This window comes from Tachyglossus aculeatus, chromosome Y3 (assembly GCF_015852505.1).
Source record: "Tachyglossus aculeatus isolate mTacAcu1 chromosome Y3, mTacAcu1.pri, whole genome shotgun sequence".
NCBI classification, from domain to species: Eukaryota; Metazoa; Chordata; class Mammalia; order Monotremata; family Tachyglossidae; genus Tachyglossus; species Tachyglossus aculeatus.
In genome coordinates, this window is record NC_052095.1 from 1,424,523 (window position 1) to 1,438,784 (window position 14,262).

Here is a 14,262-nt window from a genome sequence, read left to right on the forward strand (position 1 = left end):
GTCCTTGCTGTAGTAATGCTGGCATTTATTAAGCGCTTACTATGATGATGGTATCTGTGAAGCCCTTGCTAATAATAATAATAATAATAATAATAATAATAATAATAATAATAATAACAATAATAATAATAATAATGGCATTTATTAAGCACTTACTATGTGCTAAGCACTGTTCTAAGTAATGATGGCATTTATTAAGCGCTTACTATGATGATGTTATCATCTGTGAAGCCCTTGCTGTAGTAATGATGGCATTTATTAAGTGCTTACTATGATGATGGTGTCTGTGAAGCCCTTGCTAACAATAATAATAATAATAATAATAACAGCATTTATTAAGCACTTACTATGCGCAAAGCACTGTTCTAAGTAATGATGGCACTTATTAAGCGCTTGCCATGATGATGGTATTATCTGTGAAGCCCTTGCTGTAGTAAAGAAGGCATTTATTAAGCGCTTACTATGATGATGGTATCATCTGTGAAGCCCTTCCTGTAGTAATGATGGCATTTATTAAGCGCTTACTATGATGATGGTATCATCTGTGAAGCCCTTGCTGTAGTAATGATGGCATTTATTAAGCGCTTACTATGACGATGGTATCATCTGTGAAGCCCTTGCTAATAATAATAATAATAATGGCATTTATTAAGCACTTACTATGTGCAAAGCACTGTTCTAAGTAATGATGGCACTTATTAAGCGCTTACTATGATGATGGTATCATCTGTGAAGCCCTTGCTATAGTAATGATGGCATTTATTAAGTGCTTACTATGATAATGGTATCTGTGAAGCCCTTGCTAATAATAATAATAATAACGGCATTTATTAAGCGCTTACTATGTTCCCAGCACTGTTCTAAGCACCTTGGGGGGATACAAGGTGATGAAGTTGTCCCCCGGGGGGCTCACGGTCTTCATCCCTATTTGACAGAGGAGGGAACTGAGACCCAGAGAATAATAATTGGTGTATTTGTGAAGCGCTTACTATGTGCCCACCACTGTTCTAAGCGCCTTGGGGGGATACAAGGTGATGAGGTTGTCCCCCGGGGGGCTCACGGTCTTCATCCCTATTTGACAGAGGAGGAAACTGAGGCCCAGAGAATAATAATAATAATAATTGGGGTATTTGTGAAGCGCTTACTATGTGCCCGGCACTGTTCTAAGCGCTTTGGGGGGGATACAAGGTGATGAGGTTGTCCCCCGGGGGCTCACAGTCTTCAATCCCCATTTGACAGAGGAGGGAACCGAGGCCCAGAGAATAATAATGAAGGCATTTGTTACGGTCTTCAATCCCCACAGTCAGAGGTCACGGGTTCAAGTCTTGGCTCCACCACTTGTCAGCTGGGTGACCTTGGGCGAGTCACTTCCCTTCTCTGGGCCTCAGTTCCCTCATCTGGAAAATGGGGTTGAAGACAGTGAGCCCCCCAGGGGAAAACCTGATCACCTTGTAACCTCCCCAGTGCTTAGAACAGTGCTTGACATGTAGTAAGCGCTTAATAAATGCCATTATCATTATTATTATTATTTAGACAGGTGTCAATAGCATCATTCATTCATTCCATCGTATTTATTGAGTGCTTCCTGTGTGCAGAGCACTGTACTAAGCGCTTGGGAAGTCCAAGTTGGCAACATCTAGAGACGGTCCCTACCCGACAACGGGCTCGCGGTCTAGAAGGGGGAGACGGATGACAAAAGAAAACATGCAGACAGGTGTCAATAGCATCATTCATTCATTCCATCATATTTATTGAGCGCTTCCTGTGTGCGGAGCACTGTACTAAGCGCTTGGGAAGTCCAAGTTGGCAACTGATAGAGACGGTCCCTACCCGACAACGGGCTAACGGTCTAGAAGGGGGAGACGGACGGCAAAACCAAACATGTGGACAGGCCTCAATGCCATCATTCATTCATTCAATCGTATTTACTGAGCGCTTCCTATGTGCCTAGCACTGTACTAAGAGCTTGGGAAGTCCAAGTTGGCAACGGAGAGAGACGGTCCCTACCGGATGACGGGCTCCCGGTCTAGAAGGGGGAGACGGACGACAAAACCAAACACGTGGACAGGTGTCAATAGCATCGTTCATTCATTCCATCGTATTTATTGAGCGCTTCCTGTGTGCGGAGCACTGTACTAAGCGCTTGGGAAGTCCAAGTTGGCAACATCTAGAGACGGTCCCTACCCAACAGTGGGCCCACGGTCTAGAGTGGGGAGACAGACAACACAACAAAACATGGACATAGTAAGTGCTTAATAAATGCCATCATCATCATCATCATGGACAACAGGTGTCAACAGCTGAAAGAGCCCGGGCTTTGGAGTCCGAGGTCATGGGTTCAAATCCCGGCTCCGCCAATTGTCAGCTGGGTGACTTTGGGCAAGTCACTTCACTTCTCTGGGCCTCAGTTCCCTCACCTGGAAAATGGGGATGAAGACTGTGAGCCCCCCGGGGGACAACCTCATCACCTTGGAACCTTCTCTGTGCTTAGAACAGTGCTTGGCACATAGTAAGCACCTAATAAATGCCATTATTATTTTTATTATTATTAGCATCATTCATTCCATTGTATCTATTGAGCGCTCACTATATGCAGAGCACTGTACTAAGCGCTTGGGAAGTCCAAGTTGGCAACATCTAGAGACGGTCCCTACCCGACAGCGGGCTCACAGTCTAGAACGGGGAGATGGACAACAAAACCAAACACGTGGACAGGTGTCAGTAGTTTCATTCATTCATTCCATCGTATTTATTGAGCGCTTCCTGTGTGCCGAGCACTGTACTAAGCACTTGGGAAGTCCAAGTTGGCAACATCTAGAGACGGTCCCTACCCGACAGCGGGCTCACGGTCTAGAAGGGGGAGACGGACGACAAAAGAAAACATGTAGACAGGTGTCAATAGTGTCGTTCATTCATTCCATCGTATTTATTGGGCGCTTCCTGGGTGCGGAGCACTGTACTAAGCGCTTGGGAAGTCCAAGTTGGCAACTGATAGAGACGGTCCCTACCCGACAACGGGCTCACAGTCTAGGAGGGGGAGACGGACGAGGAAACACGGCACGTACCGTGGCGGCTCTTACGCTCCGGCGGCAGAGGGATGGGGGGAGCGGGCAGTGTAGGTGACGCCCCTTTCCCAATCCCGCAGGTGACGGTGTTGGCCCTGATGACGCTGGAGCTGTTTGGGATGATGGGGCTGATCGGCATCAAGCTGAGCGCCATCCCGGCGGTCATCCTCATCGCGTCCGTCGGCATCGGCGTCGAATTCACTGTCCACGTGGCCCTGGTAGGTGGGACGCCCCCCGTTGGGCCCCAGCCGAGCCGCTTCCCTGCTCCGGGCCTCAGTTTCCCCACCTGCCAAATGGGGATGGAGACCGTCAACCCGATGACCCGGTCTCCCCCCACCACCGCCCCGGCACTTAGAATAGCGCTCGACACATAGGAAGCGCTTCACAAATACCACTCTCTGGGCCTCAGTTTCCCCACCTGTCAAACGGGGATGGAGACTGTGAGCCCCCCGGGGGACAACCCGATCACCTTGTAACCTCCCCGGCACTTAGAACAGCGCTCGGCACATAGTAAGCGCTTAAATACCATTCTTTGGGCCTCAGTTCCCTCATCTTTCAAATGGGGATGGAGACTGTGAGCCCCCCAGGGGACAACCTCATCACCCTGTCTCTCCCCCAGCGCTTAGAATAGTGCTTGGCACATAGTAAGTGCTCCACAAATACCATTATTATTATTATTATTATTCTCTGGGCCTCAGTTCCCTCCTCTGTCAAATGGGGATGAAGACCGGGAGCCCTCTGGGAGACAACCTCATCACCTTGTCTCCCCCCCAGCGCTTAGAACAGTGTTTGGCACATAGTAAGTGCTTAACAAATACTATTATTATCATTATTATTATTCTCTAGGCCTCAGTTCCCTCCTCTGTCAAATGGGGATGAAGACTGTGAGCCCCCCGGGAGACTACCTCATCACCTTGTCTCCCCCACAGCGCTTAGAACAGTGTTTGGCACATAGTAAGCGCTCCACAAATACTATTATTATTATTATTATTCTCTGGGCCTCAGTTCCCTCCTCTGTCAAATGGGGATGAAGACTGTGAACTCCCCGGGGGACAACCTCATCACCTGGTCACCTCCCAAGTGCTTAGAACAGTGTTTGGCACATAGTAAGCGCTCCACAAATACCATTATTATTATTCTCTGGGCCTCAGTTCCCTCCTCTGTCAAATGGGGATGAAGACCATGAGCCCCCCGGGAGACAAACTCATCACCCTGTCTCTCCCCCAGCGCTTAGAACAGTGTTTGGCACATAGTAAGCGCTCCACAAATACCATTATTATTATTATTCTCTGGGCCTCAGTTCCCTCCTCTGTCAAATGGGGATGAAGCCCAAGAGTCCCCTGGGGGACAACCTCATCACCTTGTCTCCCCCGCAGCGCTTAGAACAGTGTTTGGCACATAGTAAGCGCTTAATAAATACTATTATTATCATTATTATTATTCTCTAGGCCTCAGTTCCCTCCTCTGTCAAATGGGGATGAAGACCGTGAGCCCCCCGGGGGACAACCTCATCACCTTGTCTCCCCCCCAGCGCTTAGAACAGTGTTTGGCACATAGTAAGCGCTCCACAAATACCATTATTATTATTATTATTCTCTGGGCCTCAGTTCCCTCCTCTGTCGAATGGGGATGAAGACCGGGAGCCCCCCGGGGGACAACCTCATCACCTTGTCTCCCCCCAAGCACTTAGAACAGTGCTTGGCACATAGTAAGCGCTTAACAAATACCATTATTATTATTCTCTGGGCCTCAGTTCCTTCCTCTGGAAAATGGGGATGGAGACCGTGAGCCCCACGGGGGACAGGGACGGCATCTGACCCGATTTGCTTGGATCCACCCAAGCGCTTAGTACAGTGCCTGGCACATAGTAAGCGCTTAACAAATGCCACAATATTATTATGTCATGAAGAGTAAACTTTCATCCAGTGAAGCAACCACAGGACCATGTCGTGAACGGTCAAACTGTCATCCCGGGAACCAACTAAACAACAGGACTATGTCTTGAGCGGTCAAATTGTCATCCAGGGAACCAACTAAACAACAGGACTATGTCTTAAATGGACCAATTTTCATCCAGTAAACCAACTAACCAACAGGGCTATGTCTTGGACGGTCAAATTTTCATCCAGTTAACCAGCGAAGCAAGAGGACAGTGATATGAGCGGTCAAATTTTCATCCAATAAACTCACTAAACAAGAGGACTGTGTCTTAGACAAATTTTCATCCAATGAACCCACTAAACAAGAGGACTATGTCTTAAACAGACAAATTTTCATCCACTTAACCAACTAAATGGTAGGACAGTGATATGAGTGGCCAAATTTTCATCCAATAAACCAACTAAACAAGAGGACTAAGTCTTAAATGGACACATTTTCATCCGCTTAACCAACTAAAGCAAGAGGGCTATGTCTTAAACGGACAAATTTTCATCCAATAAGCACCCTAAATAAGAGGATTATGTCTTAAACGGACAAATTTTCATCCACTTAACCAACTAATCGGTAGGACAGTGATATGAGCGGTCAAACTTTCATCCAATAAACCAACTAAACAAGAGAACTTAAATGGACAAATTTTAATCCGCTTAACCAACTAAAACAAGAGGGCTATGTCTTAAACGGACAAATTTTCATTCAATGAACCAGCTAAACAAGAGGGCCATGTCTTGAACGATCAAACTTTCATCCAGTGACTCAACTAAAACAGGATTATGTCTTAAATGGACAAATTTTCGTTCAGTGAACCAACTAAAACAAGAGGACTGTGTCTTAAACGGACAAATTTTCATCCACTTAACCAGCTAAGCAGTATGACAATGATATGAGTGGTCAAATTTTCATCCAATGAATCAACTGAAGAACAGCACTATGTCTTGGACGGTCAAATTTTCATCCAGTTAACCAGCTAAGCAGTAGGACCATGGTATGAGCGGTCAAATTTTCATCCAATAAGCCAACTGAATAAGAGGACTGTGTCTTAAACGGACAAATTTTCATCCACTTAACCAGCTAAAACATAAGGACTATGTCTTAAGTGGAGAAATTTTCATCCAATGAACCCACTAAACAAGAGGACTATGTCTTAAACGGACAAATTTTCATCCACTTAACCAACTAAACGGTAGGACAGTGATATGGCGGTCAAATTTTCATCCAATATACCAACTGAACAAGAGGACTATGTCTGAGACGGACAAATTTTCATCCACTTAACCAACTAAAACAAGAGGGCTATGTCTTAAATGGACCAATTTTCATCCAATATACCAACTGAACAAGAGGACTATGTTTGAGACGGACAAATTTTCATCCACTTAACCACCTAAAACAAGAGGGCTATGTCTTAAATGGACAAATTTTCATCCAACAAACCCACTAAACAAGAGGACTACGTTTGAAGCGGACAAATTTTCATCCAATGAACCAGCTAAACAACAGGACTATGTCTTGGACGGTCAGTTTTTCAGCCAGTTAACCAGCTAAGCAGTAGGACAACGATATGGGCGGTCAAATTTTCATCCAATAAACCAACTAAACAAGAGGACTGTGTGTTAAACGGACAAATTTTCATCCACTTAACCAGCTAAAACAAGAGGACTGTGTCTTAAACGGAGAAATTTTCATCCAATGAATCTGCTAAACAGGAGGACTATGTCTAAGACAAATTTTCATCCACTTAACCAACTTAATGGTAGGACGGTGATTTGAGTGGCCAAATTTTCATCCAGTAAACCTAAACCAACTAAACAAGAGGACTATGTCTTAAATGGACAAATTTTCATCCAATGAACCGGCTAAACAGGAGGACTATGTCTTGAACGGTCAACCTTTCATCCAGGGACTCAATTAAAACAGGACTATGACTTAAACAGACCAGTTTTCATCCAGCGAACCAACTAAAGTGACAGGACCATGTCTTAGATGGACAAATTTTCATCCAGCGAACCAACTAAAGCAACAGGACTATGTCTTAAACAGTCAAATTTTCATCCAGTTCACAAGCTAAGCAGTAGGATGCTGATATGAGTTGTCAACTTTTCATCCAATTAACCAACTAAAACAAGAGGACTATGTCTGAAACGGACAAATTTTCATCCAGTGAACCAGCTAAACAAGAAGGCTATGTCTTGAACAGTAAAATTTTCACCCGGTGAACCAACGAAAACAACAGGACTATGTCCTAAATGGACAAATTTTCATCCACTTAACCAACTAAACAACCGGACTATGTCTTGAACGGTCAAATGTTCATCCGGTGAACCAACTAAAACAACCCGACTATGTCTTGAATGGATAAATTTTCATCCACTTAACCGACTACACAAGAAGACTATGTCTTGAACGATCAAATTTTCATCCAGTTAACCAACTAAACAAGAGGACTATGTCTGAAATGGACAAATTTTCATCCAGTGAACCAGCCGAACAACAGGGCTATGTCTTGAGCGGTCAAACTTTCATCCAGCGAACCAGCTAAACGACAGGGCTATGTCTTGAACGGTAAGCTTTCATCCAGTGAACCGACTAAACCAGGACTATGTCTTAAATGGACAAATTTTCATCCACTTAACCAACTAAACAACAGGGCTATGTCTTGAACGGACAAATTTTCATCCACTTAACCAGCTAAACAGTAGGACAATTATATGAGCGGTCAAATTTTCATCCAATAAACCAACTAAAGAAGAGGACTAGGTCTTAAACGGGCAAATTTTCATCCAATGAACCGGCTAAACAAGAGGGCTATGTCTTGAGCAGTCAAACTTTCATCCAGCGAACCAACTAGAGGACTATGTCTGAAACAGACAAATTTTCATCCAGTGAACCAGCTAAACAACAGGGCTATGTCTTAAACGATAAACTTTAGTGCAGTGAACCAACTAATACAGGACTATGTTTTAGACGGACAAATTTTCATCCAGTGAACCAACTAAAACAAGAGGGCTATGTCTGAAATGGACAAATTTTCAACCAATGAACCAGCTAAACAAGAGGGCTATGTCTTGAACAGTAAAATTTTCATCCGGTGAACCAACTAAAACAAAAGGACTATGTCCTAAACGGACAAATTTTCATCCACTTAACCAGCTAAACAACAGGGCTATGTCTTGAACGGTCAAATTTTCATCCACGGAACCAGCTAAGCAGTAGGACAGTGATAGGAGCGGTCAAATTTTCATCCAATAAACCAACTAAACAAGAGGACTATGTCTTAAACGGACAAATTTTCATCCAATGAACCAGCTAAACAAGAGGGCTATGTCTTGAACGGTCAACTTTTCATCCAGTGAACAAACTAAACAAGAGGACTATGAAACGGACAAATTTTCATCCAACGAACCAGCCAAACAAGAGGGCTATGTCTTCAGCGGCCAAACTTTCATCCACTGATCCAACTAAACAAGAGGACTATGTCTTAAATGGACAAATTTTCATCCACTTAACCAACTAAACAACAGGACTGTGTCTTGAACGGTCAAATTTTCATCCGGTGAACAAACTAAAACAACCCGACTGTGTCTTAAACGGACAAATTCTCATCCACTTAACCAACTACACAAGAGGACTATGTCTTGAATGGTCAAATTTTCATCCAACTAACCAACTAAAACAACCGGACAATGTCTTAAACGGGCAAATTTTCATCCATTGAACCAGCTAAACAAGAGGGCTATGTCTTGAATGGTCAAACTTTCATCCAGCGAGCCAACTAAACAAGAGGACTATGTCTGAAACGGTCAAACTTTCATCCAGTGAACCAACTAAAACAGGACTATGTCTTAAACGGACACATTTTCATCCACTTAACCAACTAAACAACAGGACTGTGTCTTGGGCGGTCAAATTTTCATCCGGTCAACCAACTAAAACAACCCAACTGTGTCTTGAACGGACAAATTCTCATCCACTTAACCAACTACATGAGAGGACTATGTCTTGAACGGTCAAATTTTCATCCAACTAGCCAATTAAATTACAGGGCTATGTCTTGAACGGACAAATTTTCATCCACTTAACTAGCTAAGCAGCAAGACAGTGATATGAGCGGTCAAATTTTCATCCATTCATTCAATTGTATTTCTTGAGCGCTTACTGTGTGCAGAGCACTGTACTAACCAACTAAACAAGAGGACTATGTCTGAAACGGTCAAATTTTCATCCAGTGAACCAGCTAAATAAGAGGGCTATGTCTTGAACGGTCAAACTTTCATCCGGCAAACCAACTCAACAGGAGGACGATGTCTGAAATGGACCAATTTTCATCCAGTGAACCAGCTAAATGACAGGTCTATGTCTTGAACGGTTAAACTTTCATCCGGCGAACCAACTCAACAAGAGGACGATGTCTGAAACGGACAAATTTTCATCCAGTGAACCAGCTAAACAAGAGGGCTATATCTTGAATGGTCAAACTTTCATCCGGCGAACCAACTCAACAAGAGGACGATGTCTTAAATGGTCAAATTTTCATCCAATGAACCAGCTAAACAAGAGGGCTATGTCTTGAACGGTCAAACTTTCATCTGGCGAACCAACTCAACAGGAGGATGATGTCTGAAACGGACAAATTTTCATCCCACGAGCCAGCTAAACGCGAGGGCTGTGTCCTGGATGCCAAACTTTCATCCGGTGATGATCACAATAGTGGTATTTGTTAAGTGCTTACTAGGTCCCGGGCAGTTAATAATAATGATGGCATTTATTAAGCGCTTACTATGTGCAAAGCACCAAGAGGACTGTGTCCTGAGCGGTCGGGTTTCACGCAGCAGGGCGACTGGGCCGCGGGGCTAGGCCCGATCTCCTTTGGTGAACCGGAAGTGGAGTGGGGCTGTTGAGGACGCCCGTGTCCCCTCGCTCCGGCTGCGTCTCTCTGCCTCTGAGGGCTGAGTGCGAGGGGGCCGGTCTCTCCCCGTGGCCTCAGGCTTTCCTCACCGCCGTCGGGGACCGAAACCACCGGGCCGTCGTCGCCCTGGAGCACGTGTTCGCCCCCGTGCTGGACGGGGCCATGTCCACCCTGCTCGGAGTGCTCATGCTCGCTGGCTCCGAGTTCGATTTCATCGTCAGGTGAGGGCCCCGGGGACGGGGGGGACGCCTTGGGACCCCGGGCGTCCAGTACAGCGCATGCGGACATCCCGCCGCTATTCCTACCGCTCCTCCTTCTGCTACCACTATACTAATGATGATGATTAAGCGCTTAGTATAGTGCTCTGCACACAGTAAGCGCTCAATAAATACGACTGATGATGATGATGGCATTCGTTAAGCGCTTACTATGTGCCCAGCACTGTTCTAAGTGCCCGGGAGGGGGGAGACAAGGCGATCAAGTTGTCCCTCCCGGGGCTCACGGTCTTCATCCCGGACGAGGGAGCCGAGGCCCGGAGAAGTGAAGCGCCTCACCCAAGGTCACCTAGCCGGGGCGGAGCCGGGATTTGAACCCAGGACCTCCGACTCCAAAGCCCGGGCTCTTCCCACCGAGAGCAACGCTGCTTCTCTGCTTGTTAAGCGCTTACTATGTGCCAAGCACTGTTCTAAGCGCTGCGGGGGGGAGACAAGGCGAATGCTAAGGGCAGCAGCGGGGCTCAGGGGAAAGAGCCCGGGCTTGGGGGTCAGAGATCCTGGGTTCAAATTCCGGCTCCGCCGACTGTCGGCTGGGTGACTTTGGGCGAGTCACTTCACTTCTCCAGGCCTCAGTTTCCTCATCTGTCAAACGGGAATGAAGATCGTGAGCCCCACATGGGGATAACCTGATCACCTTGCATCCCGCCCAGCGCTTAGAACAGGGCTCGGTACATAGTAAGCGCTTCACAAATACCATCATTATTAATATTATTATTACTACTACTAGTACTACTTCCATTTCTATTATTCCAACCCTTATTACTACTAATTCTACTTCCATCATCATCAATCGTATTTATTGAGCGCTTACTGTGTGCAGAGCACTGTACTAAGCGCTTACTTCCATCACTATTATTTCTACACTTATTACTATTAATGCTCCTGCTATTTCTTCTACTACTATTATTACAGCACATATTAATACCATGAATACTAATACACCTACAACTGTTATTACAGCACTTATTAATACTAAGAATACTAATACACCTTCTATTATTATTACAGCACTTATTACTATGGATACTAATACGCCTTCAACTTTTATTCCATCACTTATTACTACTATGAGTACGAATACCTGCTATTATTGTTACAGCACTTATTACTACTAAGAATACTAATCTGCCTCCTATTACTATTATTATTACAACACTTACTAGTACTATGAATACTAATACCACTGTTATTATTCCGGCACTTATTACTACTATGAATACTAGTCCGCCTCCTATTACTATTCCAGCACTTATTACTACTATGAATACTAATACGCCTCCTATTATTATTCCAGCACTTATTTCTACTATGAATACTAATACGTCTACTATTATTATTACTTCATTTATTACTACTATGAATACTAATACGTCTACTATATTATTAGGGCACTTATTACTACTATGAATACTAATACATCTACTATTATTATTCCACCACTTATTACTACTATGAATACTAATACATCTACTATTATTATTCCAGCACGTATAACTACTATGAATACTAATATGCCTCCTATTACTATTCCAGCACTTATTACTACTATGAATACTAATATGCCTCCTATTATTATTACAGCACTTATTACTACTATGAATACTAATCCGCCTCCTATTACTATTATTGTTACAACACTTATTAGTACTATGAATACTAATACCACTGTTATTATTCCAGCACTTATTACTACTATGAATACTAGTCCGCCTCCTATTACTATTCCAGCACTTATTACTACTATGAATACTAATACGCCTCCTATTATTATTCCAGCACTTATTACTATTATGAATACTAATACATCTACTATTATTATTACTTCATTTATTATCAATCAATCAATCAATCAATCAATCGTATTTATTGAGCACTTACTATGTGCAGAGCACTGTACTAAGCGCTTGGGAAGTACAAATTGGCAACACATAGAGACAGTCCCTACCCAACAGTGGGCTCACAGTCTAAAAGGGGGAGACAGAGAACAGAACCAAACATACCAACAAAATTAAATAAATAGGATAGAAATGTACAAGTAAAATAAATAAATAAATAAATAAATAAATAAATAAATAAATAAATAGAGTAATAAATATGTACAACCATATATGCATATATACAGGTGCTGTGGGGAAGGGAAGGAGGTAAGATGGCGGGATGGAGACGGGGACGAGGGGGAGAGGAAGGAAGGGGCTCAGTCTGGGAAGGCCTCCTGGAGGAGGTGAGCTCTCAGCAGGGCCTTGAAGGGAGGAAGAGAGCTAGCTTGGCAGAGGGGCAGAGGGAGGGCATTCCAGGCCCGGGGGATGACGTGCGCTGGGGGTCGACGGCGGGACAGGCGAGAGCGAGGTACAGTGAGGAGATTAGTGGTGGAGGAGCGGAGGGTGCGGGCTGGGCAGTAGAAGGAGAGAAGGGAGGTGAGGTAGGAGGGGGCGAGGTGATGGAGAGCCTTGAAGCCCAGGGTGAGGAGTTTCTGCCTGATGCGCAGATTGATTGGTAGCCACTGGAGATTTTTGAGGAGGGGAGTAATATGCTCAGAGCGTTTCTGGACAAAGATAATCCGGGCAGCAGCATGAAGTATGGACTGAAGTGGAGAGAGACACGAGGATGGGAGATCAGAGAGAAGGCTGGTGCAGTAGTCCAGACGGGATAGGATGAGAGCTTGAATGAGCAGGGTAGCAGTTTGGATGGAGAGGAAAGGGCGGATCTTGGCAATGTTGCGGAGCTGGAACCGGCAGGTTTTGGTGATGGCTTGGATGTGAGGGGTGAATGAGAGAGCGGAGTCGAGGATGACACCAAGGTTGCGGGCTTGTGAGACGGGAAGGATGGTAGTGCCGTCAACAGAGATGGGAAAGTCAGGGAGAGGACAAGGTTTGGGAGGGAAGACAAGGAGCTCAGTCTTCGACATGTTGAGCTTTAGGTGGCGGGCGGACATCCAGATGGAGATGTCCTGAAGGCAGGAGGAGATGCGAGCCTGGAGGGAGGGGGAGAGAGCAGGGGCAGAGATGTAGATCTGGGTGTCATCAGCGTAGAGATGATAGTTGAAGCCGTGGGAGCGAATGAGGTCACCAAGGGAGTGAGTGTAGATTGAGAACAGAAGGGGACCAAGCACTGAACCTTGGGGAACCCCCACAGTAAGAGAATGGGAGGGGGAGGAGGAGCCTGCAAAAGAGACTGAGAAAGAACGACCGGAGAGATAAGAGGAGAACCCGGAGAGGACGGAGTCTGTGAAGCCAAGGTCAGATAGCGTGTTGAGGAGAAGGGGGTGGTCCACAGTGTCAAAGGCAGCTGAGAGGTCGAGGAGGATTAGGACAGAATATGAGCCGTTGGATTTGGCAAGCAGGAGGTCATTGGTGACCTTTGAGAGGGCAGTTTCCGTGGAATGAAGGGGACGGAAGCCAGACTGGAGGGGGTCGAGGAGAGAGTTGTTGTTGAGGAATTCTAGGCAGCGCGTGTAGACAACTCGTTCAACTCATAGTAGTTATTACTACTATGAATACTAATGCGCCTCCTATTATTATTCCAGCACTTATTACTACTATGAATACTAATACGTCTACTATTATTATTCCAGCACGTATAACTACTATGAATACTAATACGTCTACTATATTATTATGGCACTTATTACTACTATGAATACTAATACGTCTACTATTATTATTCCACCACTTATTACTACTATGAATACTAATACGTCTACTATTATTATTCCAGCATGTATAACTACTATGAATATGAATATGCCTCCTATTACTATTCCAGCACTTATTACTACTATGAATACTAATATGCCTCCTATTATTATTACAGCACCTCTTACTACTATGAATACTTATACGCCTTCAACTGTTATTCCATCACTTATTACTACTATGAGTATGAATACCTGCTATTATTACTACAGCACTTATTACTACTATGAATACTAATCCGCCTCCTATTACTATTATTGTTACAACACTTATTAGTACTATGAATACTAATACCACTGTTATTATTCCAGCACTTATTACTACTATGAATACTAGTCCGCCTCCTATTACTATTACAGCACTTATTACTACTATGAATACTA

At 44.5% G+C, this 14,262-nt stretch overlaps 1 protein-coding gene across 7 annotated transcripts in view; it reads left to right on the forward strand.

Annotated features, from left to right (window-relative positions):
- Nucleotides 1-14,262, forward strand: part of PTCH1 (patched 1) — a 141,487-nt gene that overhangs the window by 113,389 nt on the left and 13,836 nt on the right. For 5 of the 7 annotated variants that reach the window (XM_038768137.1, XM_038768140.1, XM_038768142.1 and 2 more), the window contains 2 exons: nt 3,146-3,283; nt 9,991-10,133. In XM_038768137.1, the coding sequence (XP_038624065.1) occupies nt 3,146-3,283; nt 9,991-10,133 (281 nt within the window). The remainder of the gene's footprint in view (nt 1-3,145; nt 3,284-9,990; nt 10,134-14,262) is intronic. The other 2 variants (XM_038768139.1, XM_038768143.1) reach the window with 1 other exon arrangement.